Source organism: Chinchilla lanigera, unplaced genomic scaffold (genome assembly GCF_000276665.1).
Source record: "Chinchilla lanigera isolate Chin_1 unplaced genomic scaffold, ChiLan1.0 scaffold00029, whole genome shotgun sequence".
NCBI lineage: Eukaryota > Metazoa > Chordata > Mammalia > Rodentia > Chinchillidae > Chinchilla > Chinchilla lanigera.
Window position 1 is genome coordinate 18734851 of NW_004955430.1, and position 26708 is coordinate 18761558.

Here is a 26708-nt window from a genome sequence, read left to right on the forward strand (position 1 = left end):
AATCAAGAAAAGTACCTAATTGGAACAACTTTTAAAAAGATGTTTTTATTTCTCTGACCTCATCAGAGAAATAAAATGCAAACACTGATGAAAGTTTTTTGTATTTCTTCCCAAAAGTTTTTTTCCAATGAATAAAAATTGGATAGTAGTGCTCAGAATAGACATAATTTTAGCATGCTTTAAAGTTTTTCTAACTTGAAATGATTTTAGGCTTGCAAAAAAATAGTAAAATTCCCACATACTGTACATCTAAATTCCCCTATTGTAACATCTTATATAACCATAGTACAACTATGGATACTGAGAAATTAACATTTTTGCAATACCTCTAACAAAACCACAAACCTTATTTGGATTTCATCAGGCTTTTAATGAATGCCTTTTCTTTTGTCTTACAATTGATGTAAGTCTCAGAGAAGATACGTTGAGACTATGCAAATGTCCTCTTTCTCCTCAGGCTTGTCCTGCTAATTCTGACATTCATCAGTGAATCTCACCCTACAAGAGCTATTACTACGGTGAAGTAATGATCATTCCTCATTTCTTTTATTCTTTCTACATTTATTTCTTGAAATTGTTTTGTAGAGAAGAGTTCCTTCCAGTTCATACAATTTTATTAGATCACTAGGGACTTGTGAGTCTGCATTTCATTATCTAGTCTTGCTCACTGCCTGTTGCTCAGATTGTCCCCGTTTTGGCTATTGTGGGTGTTTAGTTCGGCACCTGTGTCCTGTTAATGTGTCCCCATCCTTACTTGAACACATTCTCATTTATGGTACTACTATATCCTCCAAGCTCATGTCATGTTTTTATCCTGTCATGTGTTTTTAGTTTATTTTTTCTGTTTTCTTCCCACTAGGGTAATGGATTTCAACCAGAGAACCCCAGGGTAAATATTTCCGTTCTCCTCCAGATGAAGGTTTCTATCCTGTAGGAGAGATGGGGATGGGATCTAAGAGGAATTTGAGACCTCTCCTCTAGGAATTACTCTTCTTCTCTCCTTAGTATCAGGATGGAAGTTTTGCAGGTTTTTCCCACACTTCTGTATAAGCACCGGGTGAGTTTAGAAGAGAAAAAGGCCTTTGTGGTGGCACAAAAGCTCCCAGCATTCCACAGTTCCCAGGAGCTTCCCATATCTCACTAGCCCACATTTGGCCTCTACCAATTTGTCAACTTCCAGAGAAATTTAGCTCACTGATGCCTGCTGGTAATCAGTAAATAGGTGATTGCCTAATTGGTTGCTCTATGACTTTATTTCATGGGTTCAGCAAAAGCTGAGGCCTCACTCATGAAATTTGAGTGTCTTTATTCTTATTCTAAGAGAGCGGTGCTTTTTCTGACTATATTGAGTGCAATCTGACTAGAAACTTACATATGCTTTTCCTAGGAAATTTCCTGCCTCCCTGGGTCACAGGCCCCAAACTTATTAGCCAATCCTTCCTGCTTAGCAATCATCCTACAAACATTCACAGCTCCCCCAAGTACCATTAGTCTGAACATTTTACATTACAAATCTGGTTAACTTTTGGACCTCTCTGTAATTCTTCAATAGCTGATCTTTGCTATGCTGATTGAAGTCCTGAGAATCTTAGAATAACATTGCTAACCCTCAATGAAGATGTTCATGCAAATAGTATGGAAGAAAAACTGCTAAAGCACCCCAGCCATGCCAGAACAGAGTGAGGGCCACTCAGAGAACGGGAAAGCAATCCAAAGTACTTGCACTCAATAAATGTGGAGGCCTGCTACATGATAGGCACACTGTAAGCAAGGAGGCTTCTGAGATTGGAATGACATGGACCTTGCTCTCATTAGCTCATAGCCCAACACACGGGCAAATAAATGCCGTACCTGAGAGATGCACAAATGTTACTGGAAAATGCACAAGGAAGAAATTATTCTTCTAGGGAGTGCTCAGGAAGCAGAGAAAATGGAAAGCAGACCATATAATAAGGATTTAAAGGCAAGTGATTTATTTTGAAAGCAATTACCAAGAAACACTAAGACAGCAGGAAGAGAAACAAGGAAAGGAAGGAAGCTAAGAAAGACATGTTATCAGGGGGACCGATCCTGCTGGAGCACCTGGGAGTCAAAGTCCAGCATACAATTTGGATTCGTCGTTCTGCTGGTTATTGGTAAGGACTGATGAAACCAGAGAGAAGGGTGTGAAGTGGACCCTCCTGTGCTTGCAGTGAGCCTTGCATATGCTGAGTGGACTCTGGCCAAAGCGTGCTCTGAGGCATGGACATGGGGACTGGCCCTGGGAAGCCAGGTTGACATGTACAGCAAATGGTGCCAGGGAGACATGGCTGGTCTGCTGACAGCATCAGATAGGAGATGTAGCATTTGAATTGAGCCTGAAGGATAAGAAGCATCAAAGAGAGTGGAGAGAAGCCTCAGGCAGAGGATGAGAGATGGCCGTGTAGAAAATGTGCGCCATCTGGAGCAGACACACTGTGGTTTAGATGTGGTTTCCTTGTGGCTCCCTAAAGTCCCTATGCTGAAGATTTGTCCTTGATGTGGCAATGGAGCAGGTGGTGAAATCTTTAAAAGGTTTAAAATGTCAAAACTGAAGTGTATGTAACAACACCCCCAAATCTAGTGGCTTCAAACTGTAATAATTATTCTCACTTCCTTGGCTGTAGCTCGACTGAGGGCTCACTAGTCTAGGCTGGATCTGCCTAGACCTGCCCTCAAGCGGCAAACTGAGCCAGACTTTGCCCATGTCTCCCTCGTTCTCCTGTGGTAGCAGGTTGACAGCATGTTTTCCTCATGAAAATGGTGCAGGCTTATGGAGGAAATCTTACCACACAAACCACTGCTTTCAGGATTTCAGAGCAATGAGGTAAGGGAACTGCAACCAAGGAGCTTGCTCCAGTGATAAAGTGCATTTCGTCAGACTGGGAGTCCTGGGGAGTTGCATTTGTGATTTTTGCACAGGCTCAATGTTCCTTGAGTATGAATGCTGAAGAGGAAAATGTTTCTCTTGGAAATGGGGCCAACCTTAAGAATCCCTTTTATTCTGTGCATTACATAGTGAATCTGCTTCCTAGTAAGAATAGGTTAAGTTTTGTTTTCCTAAGAATAAAATTTGTAGAATAGAGAGAAGAAAAAGCAGCAGGGCCCTGGAACCGAAATCCAGAATGTGGAATCATGCTGACAAGGGAATGTGTGCAAAGTAGCAGTGTACAGCTATTCAGGTGAAGCACTGCACAACCATGAGGCTGCTCACAAAGGTTACTACATTAGCTGGGCCTGGACACACAGCAGGCCTGCAATTTGTGCACTCTAGCAGGCAGGAGTAGGAGGATCAGCCTGAGCAATGTAGAGATTTAAGGAGACCCTGTTTTAAAGTTTAAAAATGGGCTGCAGGATGTAGCTCAGTGCAAAGGCTTCAGTTCCATCCCCAGAATCAGGGAAGAAGAAAGGGAGTATTCTCTTTTTGAGTGGAGCTCTGGTGAGGATCTACTCACCTGTAGTCCTGAATGCGAACAGGGAAGAAAAGGGTGAGGTGCTGGGAAGAGTAAACATAAATTTCAGCCTATTCCTGTTCCCCGGGAAGCTGCCCAGCGCATAATCTTCACAATGACAGGCAGTAATGCCAGATACCAGTAGATCACTTGAAGTTTATATAAGTTTCAACCCATAACTATATTTGTTCCCTATTACAGCCCATTTTGGAGACTTTAAAACAACAGAGTTAGGGGTTCTAGGGTGGGAAATAAAATATGTGACAGAGCTGAGACTAATACAGATCTGCCAGTTTCCAATGTCTAGGTACTTAATAATATGCCATTGTTTCTTCAAAAGCTTCTTCATATGTTTTACACCTATATGTGTACATATGCTCCAACCTGTTCATACTCTAATAGAAACTCACCAACAAACTAAAAGCAAGTAACTACATTTGTAGAAGCAACCACAGGGTCAACTCAACAGCTGCAGTCATGCATTCTCAACAACTCAGAGCTCCAAGTTTCTAACAGATGGTTTGTCCACAGGAATATTGAGGAGAAGCTCTTTTCCCCTCTGGGCAAATGAAGATCTTTCTTATAAAAGGAAGAAAAGAAATAACTTCATCTAATTGCTAATGAAATAAGACTTGTCTCTTGGTCAACATTGTTTGAAAAATATTAAGTTCTTCCCAGTGCAAATAAATGTTAACTTTCCAGGAGCAACGGCATCCTGTTGAATAAACAGAAAACATAAAAAAAATAATAATAATAACCATTTCTTAGCATACAAAGTTTTTCTTTTTTAAGCAGAAATGAAAAACAATTTTGATACCATGATGTAATCTTCAGCTTCAGCGGCTTATACTTCCTTTTTGCCCCAAAGTGGATTCTAGTGAGAAACTAGTGGGAGTAAACAATAGGATTAGATTGATCCAAATGAAGAAGTCTCAGTCTTTACTATGAGTAACAATGCCTAAGATCCTCTTAAGATGCAGATTCTGATTCTGATTCCATAGACCTGAAGGAGGATCAGACACCCTGCATTTCTAACCATCTCACAGGTTCTGTCATTGCTGCTGAAGGACCACGTGCTGTGAGGGCAACGACCTAACATTTGGACTCACAGGTTCAGTTCTCTAGAACAGGCCCCTGGCTTTTGTCTCTTTTCTATCTAACCACTCTCATGAAACAAATCCATGAATATAGTTTCTATCTTCCCAATGCACCAAAGAATTCCAAAATCTTAGTATCCAATCCAAAGTTTGAGCCTCCTACCTGGATGTCTCTCCTTTTGACATTGCCAAAATTGTTCTCCTTATTCTCCCATATTTGCTTTTCCTCCTTGATATTTTTTCAGCTGCAGTGGCACCATACCCCACACACATATCCAAGCCAGATACTCATGAGTCAATCCATACTCCTTCCTTCACTTTTTCATCACTTATGAATCTGACAATGAATCTGACAATTTATTAATCAACTTTATTAAGGTATAATTTACATGAAATGAATGCATGTGGTTCAGTAAGTTTTTATAAATGTATATGCATTTGCATAACCACTATCACGGTCAGAAAATGGAGAACATCCATCATTCCAAAAATTTACCTAATGCCCTTTACAATCAAGCTCACCCCATCACTGCCCTAATAACCACTGATCTGTTTCTATCACTGTAGGTTCACATTTTCTAGAGTTTCTTATAAATAGACTCACTGCAATATATGCTCTTTTTCTCTGACATTTCTCATTTAACACAAAGCTTTTAAAATTCATTTGTATCATTAGTTTGGGCATTTATGTTGCTCTATAGCACTCCATCGTATGCATTTTCTCATTCTGTTGGTATCCCTTGAATAGCTGAAAAGTCACTATTTTTTCTATTGACCCAGAAAAGGAAAGAGAAGTGCAGCTGGTCATTCCAATAGTAAATGCAGTGCAAGGTTATCCTGCACATAGCAAAGAAAGCCAAGTTTACACACAAATTCAAATACTTTCAAGTAGGATCTCCAATAATATTAATGTTACATGTGTATGCTTGCTTGAAGATAGGTACATGCTTACCCTATATATGTTTAGACTACAGCTGACAAATGAAGACAAAGGAGAAATACCTTTACTCACTGCTGCTTCGTATTTTAGACTTCTTTCTTCCCTACATCACAGGGAGAGTTAAGGATGCTTCAAAGGGAATTCCCAGTATTAGGTTATAAGTGGCATTCTAAGGGGCTTCAAGCTAGGATACAGCACTAGGCAGGAGCATAACATACCACTCCAGGCCCTGGCTAAAGATGGATCTAGAACAGGAAGAATCTATGGGCTAAACTCTACCCATTCCAAAATCCTTTTTCTCAAAAAGGTTTCTACAGATGCCAGCCCTTGGCTCCAAGAAGCAAGAGCTGATGATTCATCACGGATATCACGATAAGCTCATAAAAGACGAACACAAAGCACCAAGTCAAACCACAGTGGTCATCTCTGAACTGCCACCACAAACTGTTTATTTTAACGAAGGTGTTTGTATGAGGATCATGGTGTGACCTGAACTAAGAACAAAATCACAGGGGTGTGGGGCACCTCTCAGCCTCTGTGTCCAGCAACTTCTAAAACTACACATCTGAGGCTCAGTGATAGAGCATGACCCGGTGCCAAGCTCCACACAGTGGTCCATATGAGTTTTGTATTCTCCTGCTATGTAAGTATAGCTTTATAGATAATAAGCCAGAGAAACTATGGAAAGAGCAAACCCCCTATTTCAGGTGTTAATTACAAGGAGAGTTTTTCTGTTTAGAAGTGGAAAAAATATGGCAAAGGTTATCAAAATCTCTTTTTAAAATGACTGAAAACAAGTCTCTTAATCTAATAAATACTAATTCTCAGAGTGTTCCTTAACAGAATGTAAAGATATAAGCAAAGAAAGGATATTGAGCCCACTGTTTCTTGTAATGAGAAACAATCTAAACTGGGGAACAACTTAAACATCTCTCAATAGGGAATAGTTAAATAAGGATGGGAAAATATAATAAAATGTTGCCTAAATATTAAAAAGTGATGGTGTAAATTAGATTGTCAGAAGGCATACTTAAGAGTAAACTTACTAAAATAGTGAATATTTTAGTCTTTATTGGTAAGATGTTTTTGTTGCAACTATTCAGCTCTTCCACTGTAGCTCAAAAGCAGCCAGAAGCAAAACATCGATGAATGGGCGTGGCTATGCTGCAATAAACTTTATTTACAAAAACAGACTAGATACGACCTGACCCTTTGGCTGCAGTTTGCTGAAACCTTGTGGTAGATCAAATTTTCTTGACTTATAAAGATGCCCTTATTATATTGATTTTAAAACTCAGGTGAGAAAGCACATGTCTTTAAAGAATAACATCAACAAGACACAAGCCTTCAAAAGCTCCTGGATAGCAGAACTATAAGTGTTTTGCTTCTTTTTTTTTTTTTTTTTTTGAATGTCTTCTCTCTTCCTTTTTGTATTAGTCACATTCTTGTCACTGGGTAAAACATCCAATGCCTGTGACTTAAAGTAGGAGAGGTTTATTTGGATCACAGTTTCAGAAGATGCAGTCCAAGGCTGGCTGGCTCTGAGGCTGGAAAATCATGGTGGGAGGGCAGGGTGTGGGAAAGCTGCTCACGTTACGGCAATCAGAAAGCACAGCGAAATGGGAGGTGTCAGAGACAAGAACACAGCCTTCCAGGTCACATCCAACCAGGCCTCAGCTCTTAACTGTGTATTAAGTGCTGAAAGCACAAACGGATGAATACACTGATAAGTATAGAGGCCAACGATCCGATTATCTTCCAAATATGTGAGCCTGTGGGGGAACATTTTAGATCTAAACTATAACACCCTCAAAGGGAGAATAAATAAAAGTGGGTACATCAACCAAAAATACACTCTAGAGAAAAACTGTTCTAGTTAGGATGTAATAATGGAATTTTTAAAAATATTCCAGTATTTGGCCACGGTCATCCAAATTTGAAGCTGAAAGTGCTACACTGCCACCAGCCACAAGAAAACGTTAATGTGCGTTCATGAAACGAGCCCTACTCAATGCATTACTGGGAAAGTATGACTTCTCCAAAATATTCTTCCAAATTTGCCTGTGACACCCCTTCTCTGCCCCATCTGTGTCCTTCCACAAGTATGAAGTGATGTGGCATTGCACATTTCTGAAGGCTGAAGAGTCAAGCCTTTGAGTACCTCCTGCAATAAAAGCCCACAATTCAGAGACTCTGTATCACAGGAAGGTTAACTGTTCACAGACAGCACGTTTCTGCCCTAGCATTCCAGCAAAGCAATAATGTTTAATAGGACATTGAAAGTTGTGGCCAGTTGCTTGATTACTCAGAAAGCTTTCATTGGTTTTTCCCCAAAGTCTGCTAGAACTGGGGCCACCATGGGACATAGGCATTTTCATTCATGACCTCAACAGAGCTCCAGCTTACGGAAGTTTAAATTCAAATGGTATGCCAACTAAAAACAGAGCCATATGTTTTCTTTTACCTGCAGCTTAACACAACCCATGCCACAGAGAAAGGATGGAATTTAATTTATGGTAGGATTTGGTTTATGAGCAAAGCAAAGTAGTTCAGTGCAATATTGCCTTACCATTTAATATCTCTTCTAAAGACATGCCTCCCTCTGCACAAATCTGAGAAACCAAAGTCTCCATAATTTCTGTCTGGGGTGAGGGTGGCTATGAGCTCAGATGGGAATGCAGCAAGGGGAGGCGTCGGGCTGCAAGCAGGGAGAGAGCTACTGCTTGAACACTGAATCACTCCCAGTGAGTTTCAGTGAAATGCAAGTTGTTCATTATGTGGAGAGCCAGAGTTCTGAGGCAGAAATGACAGCCCTAACTTTTTCACTAAGCATTGTTATCCTCATCTCTGGATGCCAGCCTCTTCTTTGAGCCTCTTGGGAACCTCTAATGTGCTCTTTACCAGGCAAGATTCCTATTATCAACAGAGTATGGGCTCCGAACTGACCTCTGTGAGACAGCTTACTTTTTACCTGCTGTGCTCCTTCCTCGGAGAGCAAACCTGACACACAGTGTGCTATGAGCTAAAAGGGGAAGTTTTTTTGATGTACAAAAGAATGTTTGCATTGTCCAGTGAAGAAGTCTGTGTTGGGAAACAATTCAAGCCAAAAACAGTAAGAACAAAAGGAAAGTAAGGAGGAAACAGTTCAAGCCAGAAACAGTAAGAAGGAAAGGGTATGGAGGTGGGTGAAGGCCTGGTCTCTAGCATGCTAGTCTGGTAACTTCCTGTTTAAAACTGTTTTGAGTTTCTGTGGAGTGGTGGAGAATCTAGACAGACATGAAATCCTATAAAAAAATCTTGATGTTCAGTAGGATTGGGGGTGCAAGTTAATTGTTATACTAAAATCATCAGTAAATGGCCATTGTGCCTATGTGCGAAGACAAAGTCATGCTTATACAGAGACTATTGGAAAACTATGATTATGGCTGGAAAAGAGCAGACTTAAAAAGTCAGGTAATTAAAATGCTAGCCATAAGTTAGCTCTGATACATTGGGCAAGAAGCAGGCAACATGGCTCAAGGGCCAGAAGGAAGGACAAGTACATCAGGGAAAGTGCAACTGGCAAAGGCTGGAGAGTTTAACCCCTCACTCACATTTACCCATAAGTTCAGCAATCTGTACTTCTCTCTTCTATCTGAAACTTTTATCCAAGTTTTGATTTAGGTTTTAATTTATATAACATTTTACAAACATTGACTGACTTCCTATATTCCTTATAACTCAAACTCAGGTTCATGAAACAGCTGCATGCACATCACACGGGTGGTTCTTACAAAAGCAGAATCTCAGGCCCCATCCTACCCCTTCTGAATCCAATCCTGCATTTTAATAAGATCCTCAGGTAGGTAGTCAGTATGCATGTTAAATTTTTAGAAACACTAGACTATATGATGAACTTTTGTCACATGAATAAGTAAGAGTGCGTGGACATTGTTTATCTCACTAGAGGACTCAGACAGCAGAGCCCAAATTTGCTGTGTTTCCATAAGATTTCTCACCCAGTACTGTACTGCCAGTTTCCGCAAAGCCACAGTCATCTAGGCAGGCTGAGCAGCGCAGCGCAGTGGGACAGTGGAGGCACACCAGTACAGAACTGGAGGGCACGGCCAGAACATGTGGCCTATGTTAACTGAGTTGCGAATAGGGGCTCCGCTGAAATTTCATATTGCAAACATGGGCTTGATGTGGATAAGCCACCATCTAAGACGTTACCATGTCAACTGGAGAGTAGCAGGCTGTGACTTAGGTACCAGGAGGTGAATTTGTTTTGCATTCATCCGAAAGCGTTGATCTGAGGGAGTTGTGCAGGTGCTAAGGGCTCTGCTGAGCAAACCTGACCAAGGCCAGCTGATCCCAACTTTTACAGGTGGGGGACAGGTTTTGTGTAGCTTCGTCTCACCAGTAACATACTGGTTTCCTTAATCAGGATCGGCCTAGGACTTGACTGGCTTAACCTGTAGGTTAACTATCAGTGACGCAGACTGAGAAGAACACTTTGAGAGAAAGTCTGGCTTATGCTGTGGTCCAGATGCAGCAGAGTGGTAAAGTGACATCATTTCTGACCTGGAACCAACACATCTCCTTTGAGCAGAATGTTACAGAACTTGAAAGCATGAGGTTAATGGGTGTTGCAGCAGCAAAGCCAGATATGATGACCAAGAAGGATGTACCCATTCTTAGAGCTTGTTCGGTGTTGTTTCTCTGTCCCCCATCATAATGGCTATGCCGATAACTATTTCTTAAACTTGCTGATTTGCTTTCATTACGTTTCTTCTCTGAGCAAATTTTTTGTTTAAAGGATGATTGATCTAAGTACCTGTAAGCAAATTAAACTGATGGAATAATTAAGCAGGAACAATTTAGCCAGAAGTCCCTGGCAATGATCAGATACAAATCCTTCCTTGTAAATTAAGCTAAGTTCATAAACATTTGCTTTGTGCCTGCCAAAAAGCCAGCTTCTCGTTGTCATCAGCATCATTTCCCCACTGTTATGGTTTGTGTCTAGATATCGCCGCAAAGCTTCATACAGTCATGAGGGGCAGGCTTTTCCAAGGTGGCTGTCTCTAGTTTGTGGTTGATTCATGGTCCAGTGCTGGGATTAAGGGTGTGAGTGCTACACCACCCTAGGGCAGGTAGCCTGCATACAATACAAGGGACAGAAAGAGGCTTGTTCTTGTTCTCTCCCTCTCGCTCTCCCTCTGCCTCCCTTACTATTTTTGCTGTTTTCTGCCACATGAACTGTTTCTTCTCTGGGATGACCATCTGCCAAAACAACCTGCCTTGGAGCCAGACAACTGTGGACTGAAACCTCTACAAACTGTGAGCTAAGCAAACTTTCCCCCTTTAAATTTGGGTGTTGGGTATTTTGTCTCAGCAATGATAAAAGCAACTAAGACGCCCACCAAATACCTTGAATATTTGCTGCTTTCCACTCTCAAAATCAAGAAGTTTCTTGCTGTCCTCCAGTTTTGGCTCCAAGGATGGGCATCCCTTTTCTCTGGCCACAAAGAGTAGCTAAGAATTGGGTACATGATGCAGCCCCAAGAGAATCAGCATATCCTATTATCTCTTCTTCCCTCAGTTTAAGTTTTAATTCCGTTACCCAATTTGCTCTATTAAAACCCAGTTTGGATCTTCTGCAAAACTGATAAGGGCATCTTTGTGATGCACCAGGAACTGGAAGGGTACGATCGAGTTCCCGTGACTGTGAGGAAAGGACCTGCTTTGGAGGAAGCCAAGACAGAAAAAAGCAAAGCCGTAAATGCGTGAAAGAGGCAGGGATAAAGAGAGGGACAGGAGTTCTGCTAATACTTTCTGAGCCCCTCAATTTAGGGATGCCTCAAGCTTATCTTACCCTTGATATTTTAATTATATAGGACAATAACCTCCCATTTACTTCATGAACCAAGTGGTACTTATCTCTTGCAACTAAGAGTCAAAGAGAAAGTGGGGGTATCTGCAGTCCTCTCGCACAGCCTCACTAAATAGGCATCTCTAAGTATGGGCATTCTCAAAAGATGAGGCAGTACCGGCTGGGTCATATGAACAGTGAGGGAACTGAGACTGAAGTGAACACTTTATCCTTTGGAAAATATTTGGTTAATAAAACTGCTTCTATTTATTTACCTTTTCTTCTCATCTTGAAGTAATTATTTCTCATAGTTACCACCCTTAAGACTTCTGATAATACAATGAGAAAACTGAAGTTCAGGGTGGTGAATTCAACCACTTTATATCTTAAAGCCAATGTACCACTTTCACTTTGTCTCAGAGTAGAAAAGGTTCAGTTTGTTGATTTTTTAAAGTCCATTTACTTTGAGTATCAAAGTAACTGACTGATCCTTGAGCCATGTAATTAGCAAAGTAGTTTTTTAATTCACACTAAGTATTCAGGAGTTTATAGGAGCAGAGTTATGAAAGTGCTCCAAGGGAAAGTTCATCCTAGCATGAGCATTAAGAAATGGAATCCACTGTGAGTATTCTGGAGAGCTTTAGGCTAAAGCAATGGAATAGTAAGTGTAGCGTGAGTGTGAGCTACACTTGTGCTTAGAAACAAAAGAATAAAACTTATTTTTCATACAACTATTTAAGGTATTCATCAGTGATACATACAAAACAGCCACTAAAATTTATATACAAGATAATAACATAAGATAAAGCATAAATTTAAAAGAAAATGTTTATATCTTCTAATATGGGATTTACCTAGTGGGAATGGAAAAAGCACGGACATGGTAACGGTGCAGAATATAGGTTATTTTCCGGCACTCTGGCTTTTTGTTCATTTGTCACCATCAGCCTGCATTCTGCCGAATGTCTCTAGACTTCTGATTTTCCTCTCTGCAGTATGGTTGATTATAACTCAGTGGCTTCAATAATGATTAAATAAAGTAACATATGGAAAGCGCTTTGCACTGTTCCTGCCGTGGAGGGGCTGCTCAGTGCTTCTGCCTGTCTCCAGGGGAGAATAAGAAGGCTAATTTTGAGATGAGAATTCTGGAAGTTATCCTCGTAAACCTATTGCTCTCTATCAATTTAACGCTTCTTTAAAATGATTGTGCTAACTTTTAAGTGTACAAGGGATCTGACTCATTATTTGTCAGACTTGTTCGTTTCTTTAAATTTGAATTATTCAGTAACACTTTTGAAGTAGAAACAGTAGTTAAAGATGAGGTCAGAATTTTGTTCAAAGTTAGCGATTCACTTCTATTTTTGCCGAGGGAAATGTTTTAAACTGTTGTTCTATAAATAAATACCCTTGAGGCTCATTTATGATATTTACAGGACAAAGTAGTAAAACATTTCCATGGTATTTCACATTCTTTAACATAAAATATACATTGAAATTATTGCAAAAGTAGAAGGGAAAATGTTTAATATTAAATGATATGAGTAGTATTGATTCTTGAGATCATTGTGTCATATTGACAGAAATATTGCTCCTATCGAACAAAGAAGTGGAAAAAGAATATGAACAAACACACTCCACATTCTAGCACTGAATAAAAAGGAGAAAGAAATGAAAGAATTGAATAAATATTTGGAAATGGGACCAACATAAAGCTTTCATTGTACCTAACTGAGAAATGAAAATGGTACCCAAAAGCAAAATGACTGGAAAGGTGCTGTTCACCACTCCAGAACAGTAGAGGGTGTATGTGTGTGTGTGTGTGTGTGTGTGTGTGTGTGTGTGTGTGTGTGTGTTGCACATATTTTGCATGGGAGTGTAAAACAGAAGAGATCAAAATTTTGCAGTGGGAAGTCCACTGACTCATATCAGAAGCAAAAAGCATGGCCCAGGGTGAGAGCTGTTTCCCTTCATACATGGTACCTTAGGGAAAAGCAGATTGGTGCCAACAGTCCTACAGTGCCACCTTGACTGTCTGCACTGCTGAACCTTTTCAACAGAGAGCACCTCTGGTCACTAAGACCCTAAGGGCATCACTGATAAAGCCCAACGAGACTGGAGAGAAGAGAGAGAAAATGGGGTGGTTGTCATGAAAAATTATCCCCTGAAAACAGCTCCTAATGCACACCTGACCAAAGATGTTAATAAGCATTTGAGCAGCATTAATACTTGTTGGCTATGTATGTCATACTAAAAGTTACACGTGTGCCATGAGAATTCATTTTAGATGATATGATCATCTAAAAAGTTCTCAGTGGGATTGATAGACATAATTCAGAAGCATTTTTAAGATGAATTACTGCTCATAACTGTGGTAGAGTTATTTGAAAGAAACACATTTTAGTTCAACAAAACTGAAAGAAGGGAAAGGGAAAGAAGGGAAAGGGAAAGGAAGGAAAGAGGAAAGGAAAGGAAAGGAAAGGAAAGGAAAGGGAAGGGAAGGGAAGGGGAGGGAAGGGAAGGGAAGGAGAAGAGTTGTGGAGCCACAATTTTTGTCACCAATATTTTAAACTAACACTGATTTGACCATTTCTGCTCTTCTGGAGCCACAGGAAATTAGGTCCTGGAATGGATTTGGTGGGCAGTGCTGCCAGGAAAATTGATGACAAGTGAAGTACGGCAGGAATACAAAGCAAGTCAGGCTGAGGTACTTTAGCCCTCCCAGAGGGCAACTCACTTCTACAGGAAAACTCGGAGGCACTGACAGGGACACCTGCCATGCGCCCATTCAGAGAAGGTCCTAAAGCATGCATTCCTGCACCTGTCTTTGGTTCAGGGCTGCCTCTGAAGAGAGCAATGTCTAGGTGTTATTAATGATAGCTTTCAAGGCCAGTTCCAACAACCAGAGTACAGTTCCTATCACATGGGCACAGATCCTTGTGGCTGGGAAAGAAAGTGGCCCAGAAGACCAGGCAAAGTCTGCTATGGGCTGACACTGAACCAACTGCCTTACATCTCTTTTAGGTCCTGTTCCTGCATGAGGCTTAGGTCTAGCTAAGATTCCAGGGGAATCTGCTATGATCTTCATGATACAGGTATGTTACGTACAAATACATTTAGGGATTTCTAGTTCTTTGATTCTTGAATAATCCACAGTATGAGTGCTGATATTTTTCTGAAAACTGCAACTATTTTCCTGGATGAAAAAACAACTTTTTGCATATACCAAAGAAGATTAATATATCTATGGCAATATTCTATGACTCAAGAGATAAAATCAATTCAGCTGTTTGATCATTGATAAAGAAACCAAAAGCATTTGCCTATACCTAGTTATCTGAGTAACCACTTTGATGATAACAATATGTAGTATAACAACCATTGTTAATTTCCTATCACTACATTTTAAAATTCTGTGTCATTTTTATTGTTTTATGTTGTTTTGTTTATGTCTTTATTTTTGTTATTTTGTTTTTGTTCTTTTCTCTTTAAAATGAAAGAAGAACATATATATATATGTATATACAAGGATAGCTGAGATAATTGTATTGCTGATGTCTATTGGTTTATAGAAAAGAACAGTTAATGCTTAGATTTTTTTTCTTGACCAGTTTTGCATGTTTATATCTGGTAATTGGACCAACTAATTTGAAGACAATAATATGCAATATAACAACCATTGTTAAATTCCCACCATCTTATTTAATGAAGCTCTCTATCATTTCTAATGTTTTTTTACTTCTTTTTATTATCTTTAATTGTTTGATTGATCTTGCTTTCTTACATCTGGTAATCTGAGCAACTTCACTGAAGATAACACTATGTAATATAAACAATCATTGTTAATTCCTGTCATCTTGCTTTGAAATCTTGTACTGTTTTTGTTTTGGTGGTGTTTTGTTTTTGTCCTCATTGTTATATTGTTATTGTTTTTTTCCCTTTAAACATAAAAAAAAAGAAATCAAACAATAACAAATGCTAGCAAGGCTGTAGTGAAAAAGCAACCCTCCTTCATTGTTGATAGGAATGTAAACTAGTACAACCACTATGGAAATCAATGTGGAGATTTCTCAAAGAAAAGTGAGAAATTCCATATGACCCAGTTATCTCCCTTCTAGGTGCAGTATCTTCCACAAAGAGCTTAAAATATACTACTGCAGTGATACCAATATTTATAGCAGAACAATTCATAATAGCTAAATCCCAAAAGCAGCTTGTAAACCCATCAGTGGATGCTTGGATAAAGGAAATGTGATATCTATATATAATGGAATACCACTTAGCTATTAAAAAATGACAAATTTGAGACATTTCTAGGAAAATGGATGCACCTGGAAGATATACCAGACACACAAACTTAAATACCATATGGTATCTCTCATTTGAGTGAGGCAAAGTACAAAAAAAGAATAATAAAGGATGGATAGAAGTGGACAAGAACAGGGGCTGGGGATTTAGCTCAGAGGCAAAAGCGCCTGCCTGGTAAGCGCAAGGTCGTGAGTTCGGTTCCCGGTACCGGAGAAAAACCAAAAAAAAAAAAAAAAAGAAGTGGACAAGAACATAGATCTGCCCTAATAGGGAGGAGAACCAAGGAACAAGAGCGAGGGGTGAGGAGGTAGGAGACAGGAAATGAAAAGAATAAAGATATGCTATGTACAGGAACCTAATAACTTTAATGAATGTGAATATTATATGCCATAACATGAGCTAAGATTAATAATATAAGCAAGAATGAGAACTGGGACGGGGAACAGGAGGGAGGGGGAGGGAAGGGGAAGGGGATGAAAAAAATAAGCCATAGTGTGTACAGGTAACTTCCCCAAGATGACGGTGAACTACATGTGAAACATGTCCTAGTAAGATAAAATTTAACAAAATGAGAGAAAACCAATGTATGCACACAATAGTCATGACATTTTAGTCTTGAGATCTGCATTATAGAGGAAGTTTTATATACAAATTAAAATGAATATGAAATTACATGCTCATCTTGAGAAGGACAGAATCTTTAAATCTGGAAGATGTTCTCCTTTATTCATGACTTATGAGGTCTTTTTGTAAGACTGCAGTTTGTAACTATCTCACCCCGTAGTCTATAGTTCACTTACTTAATTCCTGTTTTCTGCCACATAAACATAATTAATGAGAACCATCAATTTGTTCCCATTTGATAAAGGGCTGAAATAAGAATAGCAGATTGTACCACCAGAGTTTTAGGAGTCTGAAGGATGTTTACTGTGAGGCATTGAAACTCCCCTGGCTTCTGGAGAAGGAATAACTTCCGTTCCTGCTCCTCCTGCCAGTGGCTGAGGCACGTTTGTCTATCTGCTGGATTAAACATTCTTTCAATGAGCCTACTGGGGACATCCAACCTGAGCCTAGAATGGAAAATGCAAATGTTCCAAATACAGGTCCTGCATCTGCAGGCCATTTTCATGAATCTGCCTGACATAATTCTTCCTTTGTGAGAGGCCCTCAGGTGGAGTCCTAGGTCTGGGCTGTGGTAATGTGATATTACATTGTAGCGGGTATTGCATGACCACAGTTTTTCAAGTCTCCCCGTAGCTATGCTATTCGGTATTCCAGTCAGGCAGACATACCCATGGTGACCTCCATGACCCACACCCTTGTGTAAGCCCCTGTCCTGGAATATAAACTGCACCTGGGACTTGCTTATCACCACTAGAATATGCTGACCGGTAGAGTATAAGTGTCTGTCTTGCAGACTGAAGAGGAGAGTCTCCTGAGGAAACTGAAGCACCAAGCTGCCCAGACAGGAACAGTCTCTGGACAGGGCTATGTGGCAAGGGACTGCAGGAAGCACCTAGTTGCTGGGGACCTCAGTTCTGTGAGCACAGCCTTAGAAAATGTTCAAACACTGAGGTGAGACTCCAGCTCCAGCCAACACTTTGATTCCCAGTCTGTGAAGTCTAAATTGTGTTCAAACTTCCAACTTAAGAGAAATTATAAAAATACATGTTTCAAAATGCTTAGTATAACACTTTGCTGCAGGACAATAGAAAGCTGATACATTTAATTCTAGGAATTCTGAGCTCAACCCTGCCATCTGCTTAGGCCAGTGGGCATGGAGAAAATCTGACATAAGCTGTGGTTTGACAAAATAGTTCTGCATTCTCTTTTTTAGTTCTTCCTACTGCCATGCAAAGGCATCTGGGCGAGGTTCAAGAGGAATGGCGGGAGACACCCGCAGGAGAGACATAAGGACACCTGCTGGCTCTGGGTCCATCCTAGACCATTCAGACACTAGCCAACATGCCTGCTCACCACAGACACATAAGGAAGCGTGGCAGGTAACAGCAGAGCTCAGTTCAGACCAGTAAAACACCTAAGAAACAATAAATGGTTGTCATCACAAACAACCAAGTTTTAAGGTGCTTTGTTACGCAATGTTTGTAGTGATAGACCAGTATTATAGGAACCTACCAGTTAAAGCCAAGAGCGTTTACGTAAGTACGCGATTGCCTGTTTGAATTCTTTTTTTTAATCAAAAGACTTAGAGGCATAAGAGGAGAAATGGGTGGCTAATGAGAGGAAAGAGAAGATCATTTGCTAAAAGCTTTCTTGATGAAAGAGAGATCATTTTTCTGTATCTTGAAAATACACTATTTAATTTTCTCTAGCATTTTACACAGCATCTTTAAACAATAACAAAAATATAGGTTGTGCACACTCTTTATATAAGTTCATTACAGAAGCATTTCTTTTTTCTTCTTTTCTGGGCCATGGTCATTTTAGAGTCTGGCTGTGCTTATGCAGGAATATTTTTGGAGGTCTGAGAAGGATAGAAAACACATGCAAAGAGTAGATGATCCCCATGTATGCCTTCCATATCTCGTACACTACAGAGCTAAAAACACCCTTCTGACAACACACAGGCCCCTGGAGGAAGTCTCTTCCTGGAGTAGAAATGGGGGCAGGGTGGTTGTAGGAATGGGAATCCAGTATGGGAGTTTCTGAAACAAATGACAAGAAAATATGCTCTTTCAGTGCCAAAAGGGAAAGGCACATCCAAAGTACTCTCGGATTCTGTAGGCACAAGCTTTCATCTTGAACACAGGCAGTCCAGCATATAGAAGCTCTGGGAGACTTTAGAACAGAGACTTTGCTTTCTCCCAGAGGATAGCGCCATTCTTTTTGATCCTCACAAACTCACCACTGGGAGTAATATGATACAGGCGGCATCATAATTGAGTTGGGAACCACTAAATGTCAGTAAACAAAATGCACTCCAAAGACTTTTCCTTTATGTGATTTTTGTTTCCCAATTTGGAAGAGTAGAATGACAGACTTTCCACAGCCTAATTATCAATTGGTCTCCCTGCAGACAACTAAACTACCTTAAAGTATTTTACTTTTTCTAATCTATCTAAATGTTGGCATATCCAAATATGTCTGCATTTAGCTATACATGGTCCATACACATTTCTTGTAAAATTTTCATTGTCAGATAGAATGAACCTGGGATATGGTTGAAAGATAAGGACAAGGACATAGTCCCCAAGGGCAAAGCAACATCATTCACTGGCAGATAAACTGCTCCTTTCAGGCGAGGGGTGTAGCTTAGTTAATACCACATCTGCTTAGCATCCACTAAGCCACAAGTTCAGTCCCTGGAACCAGATAAAAATAAAAACTGCTTCTTTGAAGAATATATCTTTGGAATATTTCATGAGATTCTGCCTTACTCTTCTTCCAACATGTTACTTGGGAGTCTTTGGGAGTCTTTCGGGGCCTTCTGCTACTGTTTGGGTGGTCTCCTTCTTATAATGGTGCCCAGCTAACAATCCAATAAAGAGCTGCCCCCTGGGAAAGGATCTGGTCAGCTGCTTCCAGGAAGTCTAGCAATATGAATCACTCCCGTTCTGGAGCTACCTAAAAGCTTCATCTTGCGAGTGACTCTACTCAAGTGAACAGCTTGCTGGCCTAATCCCTCACTTTCTACTTGCCCCCCAGCTTCTTAAAGCAGATTTTAGGGGCTGGGGATTTAGCTCAGTGGCAAAGCGCCTGCCTGGCAAGCGCAAGGTCATGAGTTCGGTTCCCGGTACCGGAGAAAAACAAAACAAAAAAAAAAAGCAGATTTTATTCAAGAATTGTCACACTTTCACAGAAAATCTATCTTTCATCTTCAATAAATTGAGATTCCCCTTCTGCATACTTATATCTATTCACCCCTAATCCAGCCTCATCACCTCCAAAATTCCCTGAAGTATGAAGTAAACACAGTAAACAGGGAGGATGCAGGTTTTGGCTGAAATTCAGTAGCCACTCAAGAACAAGAGTCTTTTTCAGAATCTTGACTTGAAATGTAGACCTAAATTATAGGCTGAAAGGGGCATTCTATAAGTAACTTTTGCAGTATGATTTAAAAGTGCAAGGACCTTAAAGTATTTCTTCATTTTGGTTTGTAATTTTCAGTGCAAATTTTTCTCTATTTTTTGATGGGACAATTCTTTACATGTTTTTCATGCGTAAGCTTACCCTATCAATTCCAAGAGTCTAACCTGACGTGTTGATTGTCCAATGGCAATTAGCCATAATTATCCATGAAGATAAAATTCTTTGTTCGGGGAGAAAAAGATAAGCTACCTCTAGATTATATTTAATTTATATTACACATATTTGCTACAATACACTTTTGTTAATTCTAAGTTCAGTAGCTGGTTACAAGGCAAAGAAAGCTTTGCAAAGCAAAAGGAGAGAAAAAGAACAATTTTTTGTGTTTAGAGGAGTAATTTTAGTTTTTAATTAAAAGTGCTCATCTACCTTTAGTATAAAATAATGAACTCTATTCATTTTGTATATTATTATTCAAATGCTACATACTTTTTATTTCCTTTATTTTTTTTTTTTTGTGCCTGGAATCAAACTCAGGACCTTGCACTTGCCAGTCAGGCACTTGTGCTGCTGAGCTATATCCCTGGCCCTCAAATGCTACATACTTATAGTAAAAAATCTAGCATACCTTTCAGAAGAATTCCACTATGAGTTTAGGATGTATCTTCATTTTTAAAAATAACTATTGTCTACAGATCCAGGAGACTGATAAATTAGCAATATTTATCAGTCACTTATAAAAATCATATGCTCTTTCCTATCATTTTTGCAAAACTTTAAATAATATCACAGCAGGACCATAAGCAACCATAGCAGTATTATTTACAATATGCAATTTAACTATAATGATACATATAAGAACTGTTTTACCATAAAGTTGTTTCCCTGAGACATCTGCATCTGACTATCAAGACAAAAAACGGCACTCAAGGGTAAACATGAGTTAGCAGCACATTTCAACTGAAAGATAATCCATCCAACACGATGTCACTTTCCACCAAAGGACAATTAACACAATCTGAAACATCATACAGGTGCACATAGATGTGCTTGTTATCACAGTTGGTCACTGAGCATGAAGAATTTCATTTTTGGACAGTCCTTGGAACCAAGAAGCTCCCCTTGCGTAGGAGACCTTCACAGCTACATCTCCAGGGCTCTCAGAAGCTGTTTCAGCCCACATTCCACATTGCTTTACATTGCCTCTTCAGTTAACGTTGATGCTCAGGAATATCAGCATTTTTTTTTAAAAAAAGTAAAAGGCTAACAATAAAGGTTGCTTCAAAAGAATTATTTTTGCTTCAAAACAATATTTTTCCTCCCTCTCTTCAGAAAGAAGGTAAAGTCACTTCTAAAGGAATCCATCATATTTATTGTACATGGTTCCTCACTACTCCAAAAAGAGGCAGAAAGAGAGAGAGAGAGAAAGAGAAATGTGTTTTGAAGCTCTGCAAATCGAACAGAAGAATACGGGTTGTGTGCACTTTAATACTGATAGAATTGACTAACTAATATTATTGCCTTCACACATCCTAAATATAAATTGTGATTAATGATGCTATTGCTGGAATTGTCCAAAATCGGCCAGTCTTGTATTTGTTCTTGAACATCAAAATTCACAGCATTTAATGAGTCATGGATGGTACCTGTAGAAGAGCAGAACTCTTCTTCAGTTATATAATTCGAGTAAAGTTCACAACAGTGTTTTTAAATTATGTTCTGCTTTAGAATGCCAAAACACAGTGGGCTCACTGCCCAGGCCTGCAAAAGGTCCACATTAAACATAAGCAACAATGCTGTAGGTTTCTGAAATTCATCCACAGGTAGTGGACCCAAGTATCCACGTTACTGGTCCCAAAAATCTGCACTTAAAGACTACACATCCGGAACAAGACAAAGTTAAAACCCAGAAAGTAAATATCCCCAGGCTGCAGTCACTTCCCTAAGAATGGAACAGTTTGCTTTTAAAAAGCAAATTACAGTTTCAAGTACAGACAATCAGATAGAGCTAGTGGATCAAAACATAATTAACTGAAGCATTTGTGTATCAAACGTTATCTGAAGAGACTAATTCAAATTCTATTCCATACAAATAATCGGTCACTGGGAATTAAATGGATTCAATGAATTCACAGGGATTTCATCCCACAACAAATCATTAAAAATTATGAAAGTGGAAGAGAAAAACATTAAATGCAATCAAGAAAAGATAATGAGGCCAATTAAGCTTAAGTGACAACTTCTTTGCTCTAGAACACATTTTGTCAGGCAGATGAAAACAAAATGGTCATTCTTTCTTCTTATTATTGTGAGAGGATGTGCTGTTTGTCCGAAGTTCAGAACCTGATAGCTTTTAAAAAGCTGACTTCGTTGTTGAGATGTGTCTCCCTGTAGGAAACTGTCCCCCTCCCACTGCCTAACTTTAGACATTCCCCTGCACTGCAAAGTGGGGTCAGTGATTGCAATAGCTTGAGGGAGAATTCAAGCAGAGCACTTTCATTACTTTAGCAAAACGATACATCTATCAGCATGGTTGATGGGCCCAAAGCTGTTGTTAAAAAGGACATTCCTTTGCTTATTTTTGTTAACGCTTACTGGCTTCTAGCAAAATAAATGCCATTCCTGTGTCTGGAAAGAGTTAGTAATATTTTGCTCCCTTTCTGGTTAGTAAGATCAAATGTATGCATTTTAAGTACCTCAAATAAATCTTTGTGTTTTTTTTCTTAATGAGATGTACCTTCTGAATACTATTGTTTTCTAAACGCTGTTAACTATAAACAACCATTTGAGAAAGAACCTGACTATTCAAACTTTCACCCCATAGCTTAATTTATGGACTTAGAATAAATTAATAAACCTCTCACAATTAGAATTCGTGCCACTAAAGGCCGTGCCTCAAAGGGAGGAAATGTGCCATTTCCACCCATTAAAAAATACAAAGAATGACAGTACAGGTTCAAATTAAATTAGAATAAAAGTAAAATTTTGCCTGGGTAAATTAGTAACTTGCGTATATGGTTGAAATTGGCTTGAAAGTTGAAATTGAACATTTTCATTATTGAATCTATAGCTATCATTTAAAATCAGTGTGTTTTAATTATTAATTTGGCTTAAAGACAAAGATTCATTGGCAACCTTCAACGGCATTAGTGCATGATTAAAGAGAATCTGGATATCACTAAAATATTAAACATATTAACTTTAAAAGTAATATACATTCACATTGCCTACTAAACAGAAAGGATATACCATTTTAACCACTGTAAATATATTAAATTGAACTTCATGCAATCATGCAAAAATACATCAATGTAATTAAAGATACAGAACTCAATAAAAAGCATAATTCCAGCTGCCAGATTGCAAATTATATGGAATAAATTTGTTCTTTAAGTAGGTACAAACATAGCTTGCTTTGGCAATGAGGACATTTCTTGACATTACACCAGAGTTATAATAAGCCAGTTGAAGGGGAGTTTAGGCCAATAGAAATCTAGTAAATTCTCTTCATAAATGCTTTCTACTTAGCAACAGGGACACTGCCTGGCATTCTGTGTTCTCTTTCTTTGGGCTGTCTTGTTGAGTAAGAAGGAATTTAAATTTTATTATATAACATTTTCATTTCAAATTCTCAAACAATAAACATTTATTTAAAATGTAGGTAACTGTAGTAAGAAGGATATAGAATAAGGAATAACGCCTCTTTCATAGATTCTATGAACTCTTCAAAGTGCTCCACAAACACTAGAAGTTTGATTAGCAGCAAAGCATCAGTCTAACCAAAACCTCTCTCTCCCACATATACATGTACATATATACATACTATACCTCAATACGTGCTATAAATCTATGTTAAATCTGACAATTAATAGTTGTTCTCAGCTGCTGTGCAAGGTTATAAATACTGTCTGCATTGTGTCATGGTTCAAGACCACTAGCACCCAAGTGGTTAAGAGAACCAAACATTTCTTTAAAAAAAAAAAAAAAAAACACATGTTGTTAGTATCTTTTAAGATAAAAATTGGGGCTATAGTAAATCACCCAATATATCATTCTGGGTCCTGTAATTTTCTTTATCTAAAACTATTTTATATACATGGAAGATTAGATATCTTTCAACATAGTTTCAGCAATCCTGAGTATAAAATGTTTCTTTGAAAAATATAATGTCTTCTTTTTTAAATGGAGGAAAGTTCTTTGTGTATGGTGCTCCCATCCACACGCAAACAGATGAATTTTGCAGCATTTTCTCCCAGGAACACATTGACAGTGCAGTCACTATTGTACATAGTGACTGCCAGAAGGGGACTCCCTAGAACTATGGCTGTCATACACCCCTGCACAGGGCCTCCTGAGAAGAGGTCCTGCAGGCTTCACGGCATTCAGGTCATTTCTCTTCCATCCATTCTACTGACACTCAGTCCTTGGCCATCTTGCAGCAGTAGTTGAAATCAGAATTTGAACTTCCCCAGGAAAATCAAGGGCATTCAACATGCATTTTCATCTTTTGCTTGGGTGACTCTTGGTTCCCCACGGATAGGAGTGATATCTAGAAGATTGAGAAATGGAAAGAGTTCTCAATAGTCACAGATATTGCCATTTGTACATTCAGCTTCAAAAGCTGTCACTCAGGTACATAATAAATCACAATCAGTGAGAAATGATTCTCTTTATTACTATGAGAACGTTTTTAGAAAGACGTCTTTTGCTGAAATTTAGTGCCACTAGAGTCTCTATCAAGCTATAAACTGCAAGAACTGATAATCTTTTATAGTATAAAAATAAGTACATACTCAATTTATTAGATATAGATAGATGTAGATATAGATAGATATAGATAGATATAGCTATAGATTTTTTTTTTGGAGACAGGGTCTCACATGGTTCAGGTTGGCCTTAAATTCTCTAAGTAGTCCAGGCTGGCCTCAAATTCATGGCGATCCTCCTGCCTCAGTCTCCCAAGTGCTGAGAATACAGGCATGTGCCACCACACCCTAAGTGCTTATTCAAAAGCACATTTGAACAGCTATATGTCTTAAAATAAGTACTTTACGTGTCCATTTGTCATACCAAAGTAATGAATGTTGATTCAATGTAGATTTCATTTTATTTTCTATATTGTCATTTCTCAGTGTGCATTTCATTATCAAAAATCAAATACTAATCCCAGCACTTGGGAGGCTGAGGCAGGAGGATTGTTGCAAATTCGAGACCAGCCTGGGCTACAAAGTGCGCTGAAGGCCAGCCTGAACTGCACAGTGAGATCCTGTCTCAAAAAGACAAAAAAAAAAATCAAATACTAAAATATATCTCATCCCTAAGTATATTCATAAGGATGATATATTTGCCATCTACTCATTGAGTTATACTCTTACAAAAATGATAAAATAAGGCATACTGGGCTGTATCCTTCCGGTAGGGAAACTACGAATATGTATATAAATCACAATTAAGCATACAATCCTATGAATACGAAAGAACAGAGCCTGCCTTGGGATCAGTTAGGAGGCTGGTCCATCCTGTTTGTCCTACCTTCATTTGTCCTACTTGCAGCCTCTCACCTCAGTCCTCCTTCCCCTCCCAAGAAGCCTGAACTAAGCCCTTGCTTTGGTCAGAGGTCCTTGCAGTCACTTTTATTTCTCTTTCCATTTTCCTAATGTGTAGCATTTTAGGACCAGAAACATTCTTCCTGCCTAATTGCCCAAGCAGTTTCTCCATTATTTCAGCAGTTCCAGAAACGTTCTCCAAATATAGGTCATGTATAGGTGATGGCTTTATCCCAAAACTGAACCTAGCACCTCCTCCCGATCTAAATAGTAGGCCTGCAGTCTAAACTGAAAATGTATGGGATCGTGGTTAATGGTTTAGTGACCAGCAGGATGATCTGCATGCATGTGAAACAGCTTTAAACTGTAAACTTGAATAATAAAATCATTATGCATGCAATTCCTTTTGGAAGATTCTCAAGCAAGATAAGTTAATAATGTTTTGCAATAAGGACAATGTTGCTGACAATTAAAATAATGGGAATGACAGTGGGAAGAGTAAAACTGGGGAGCGCTTGCATGAGGAACGAAGCAATGCTTCCCATTCCCAGCTGTATAGCCAGCTTAACGCTTCTCAACTTGCATTGCATATAAACGATGAGTAAAAACTAGCATAAACAAACAAGGTCAGCAGTGCTCTTTCCTATAGTACTTGGAGACTTTGATTTATTTTATTTATTTATTTATTTATTTATTTATTTATTTTGTCTTTTTGAGACAGGGTCTCACTGTGCAGTTCAGGCTGGCCTTGAGCTCACTTTGTAGCCCAGGCTGGTCTCGAATTTGCAACAATCCTCCTGCCTCAGCCTCCCGAGTGCTGGGATTAGAGGCATGGGCCACCACACCCAGCTGGAGACTTTAATATGGCAATGAATGTCAAAATTCTCCCAAAATAAAACATTGTACATTGGGAGTATATTTGGTCACAAAACTTATTTTTCAGTGAACGTCTATTATCTTTGGTAATAATGGTCTTTCTATAGATATTACTTGGGTAAAATATACTATTGAGTCTATACACAGATTCTAAATTTTTCTGTATGTCTTGTGACATTAAACATGCCCAGGCTTTGTAGAAAACTCACAACCAGCTGTTCTGATTTACTACATTTAGAGTTACTTTTACTAGTAAACTATAATGTTTTTCTCTAAGATATGTTCTATCATTGCTATTAGGAACCAAAACAGGAATATCATAGCTATATGGGTTTAAAAATTTAATACCTATTTTTATTAACACATTAATTGTACATATCAATGTGAATTTTAAATATGATTTAAAAGTAATTTGTAGAATCTTTTACTTATTCATTTATTTTGTCTGTTTGAGACAGGGTTTTACTACGTAGTTCAGGCTGGTCTTGACCTTACTTTGTAGCCCAGACTGGCCTCAGACTCACAGCCATCCTCCTGCCTCAGCCTCCTGAGTTCTGGGACTACAGACATGCACCA

The 26708-nt window shown here is 38.9% G+C and overlaps 1 protein-coding gene across 8 annotated transcripts in view; it reads right to left on the reverse strand.

Moving 5' to 3' along the window:
- Positions 1 to 19441: 19441 nt before the first annotated feature.
- Nek10 (NIMA-related kinase 10) overlaps positions 19442 to 26708 on the reverse strand; it is a 234425-nt gene continuing 227158 nt past the window's right edge. For all 8 annotated transcript variants that reach the window (XM_013515620.1, XM_005387501.2, XM_013515619.1 and 5 more), the window contains one exon: positions 19442 to 24259. In XM_013515620.1, the coding sequence (XP_013371074.1) occupies positions 24211 to 24259 (49 nt within the window). In that variant the 3' untranslated portion in view covers positions 19442 to 24210. The remainder of the gene's footprint in view (positions 24260 to 26708) is intronic.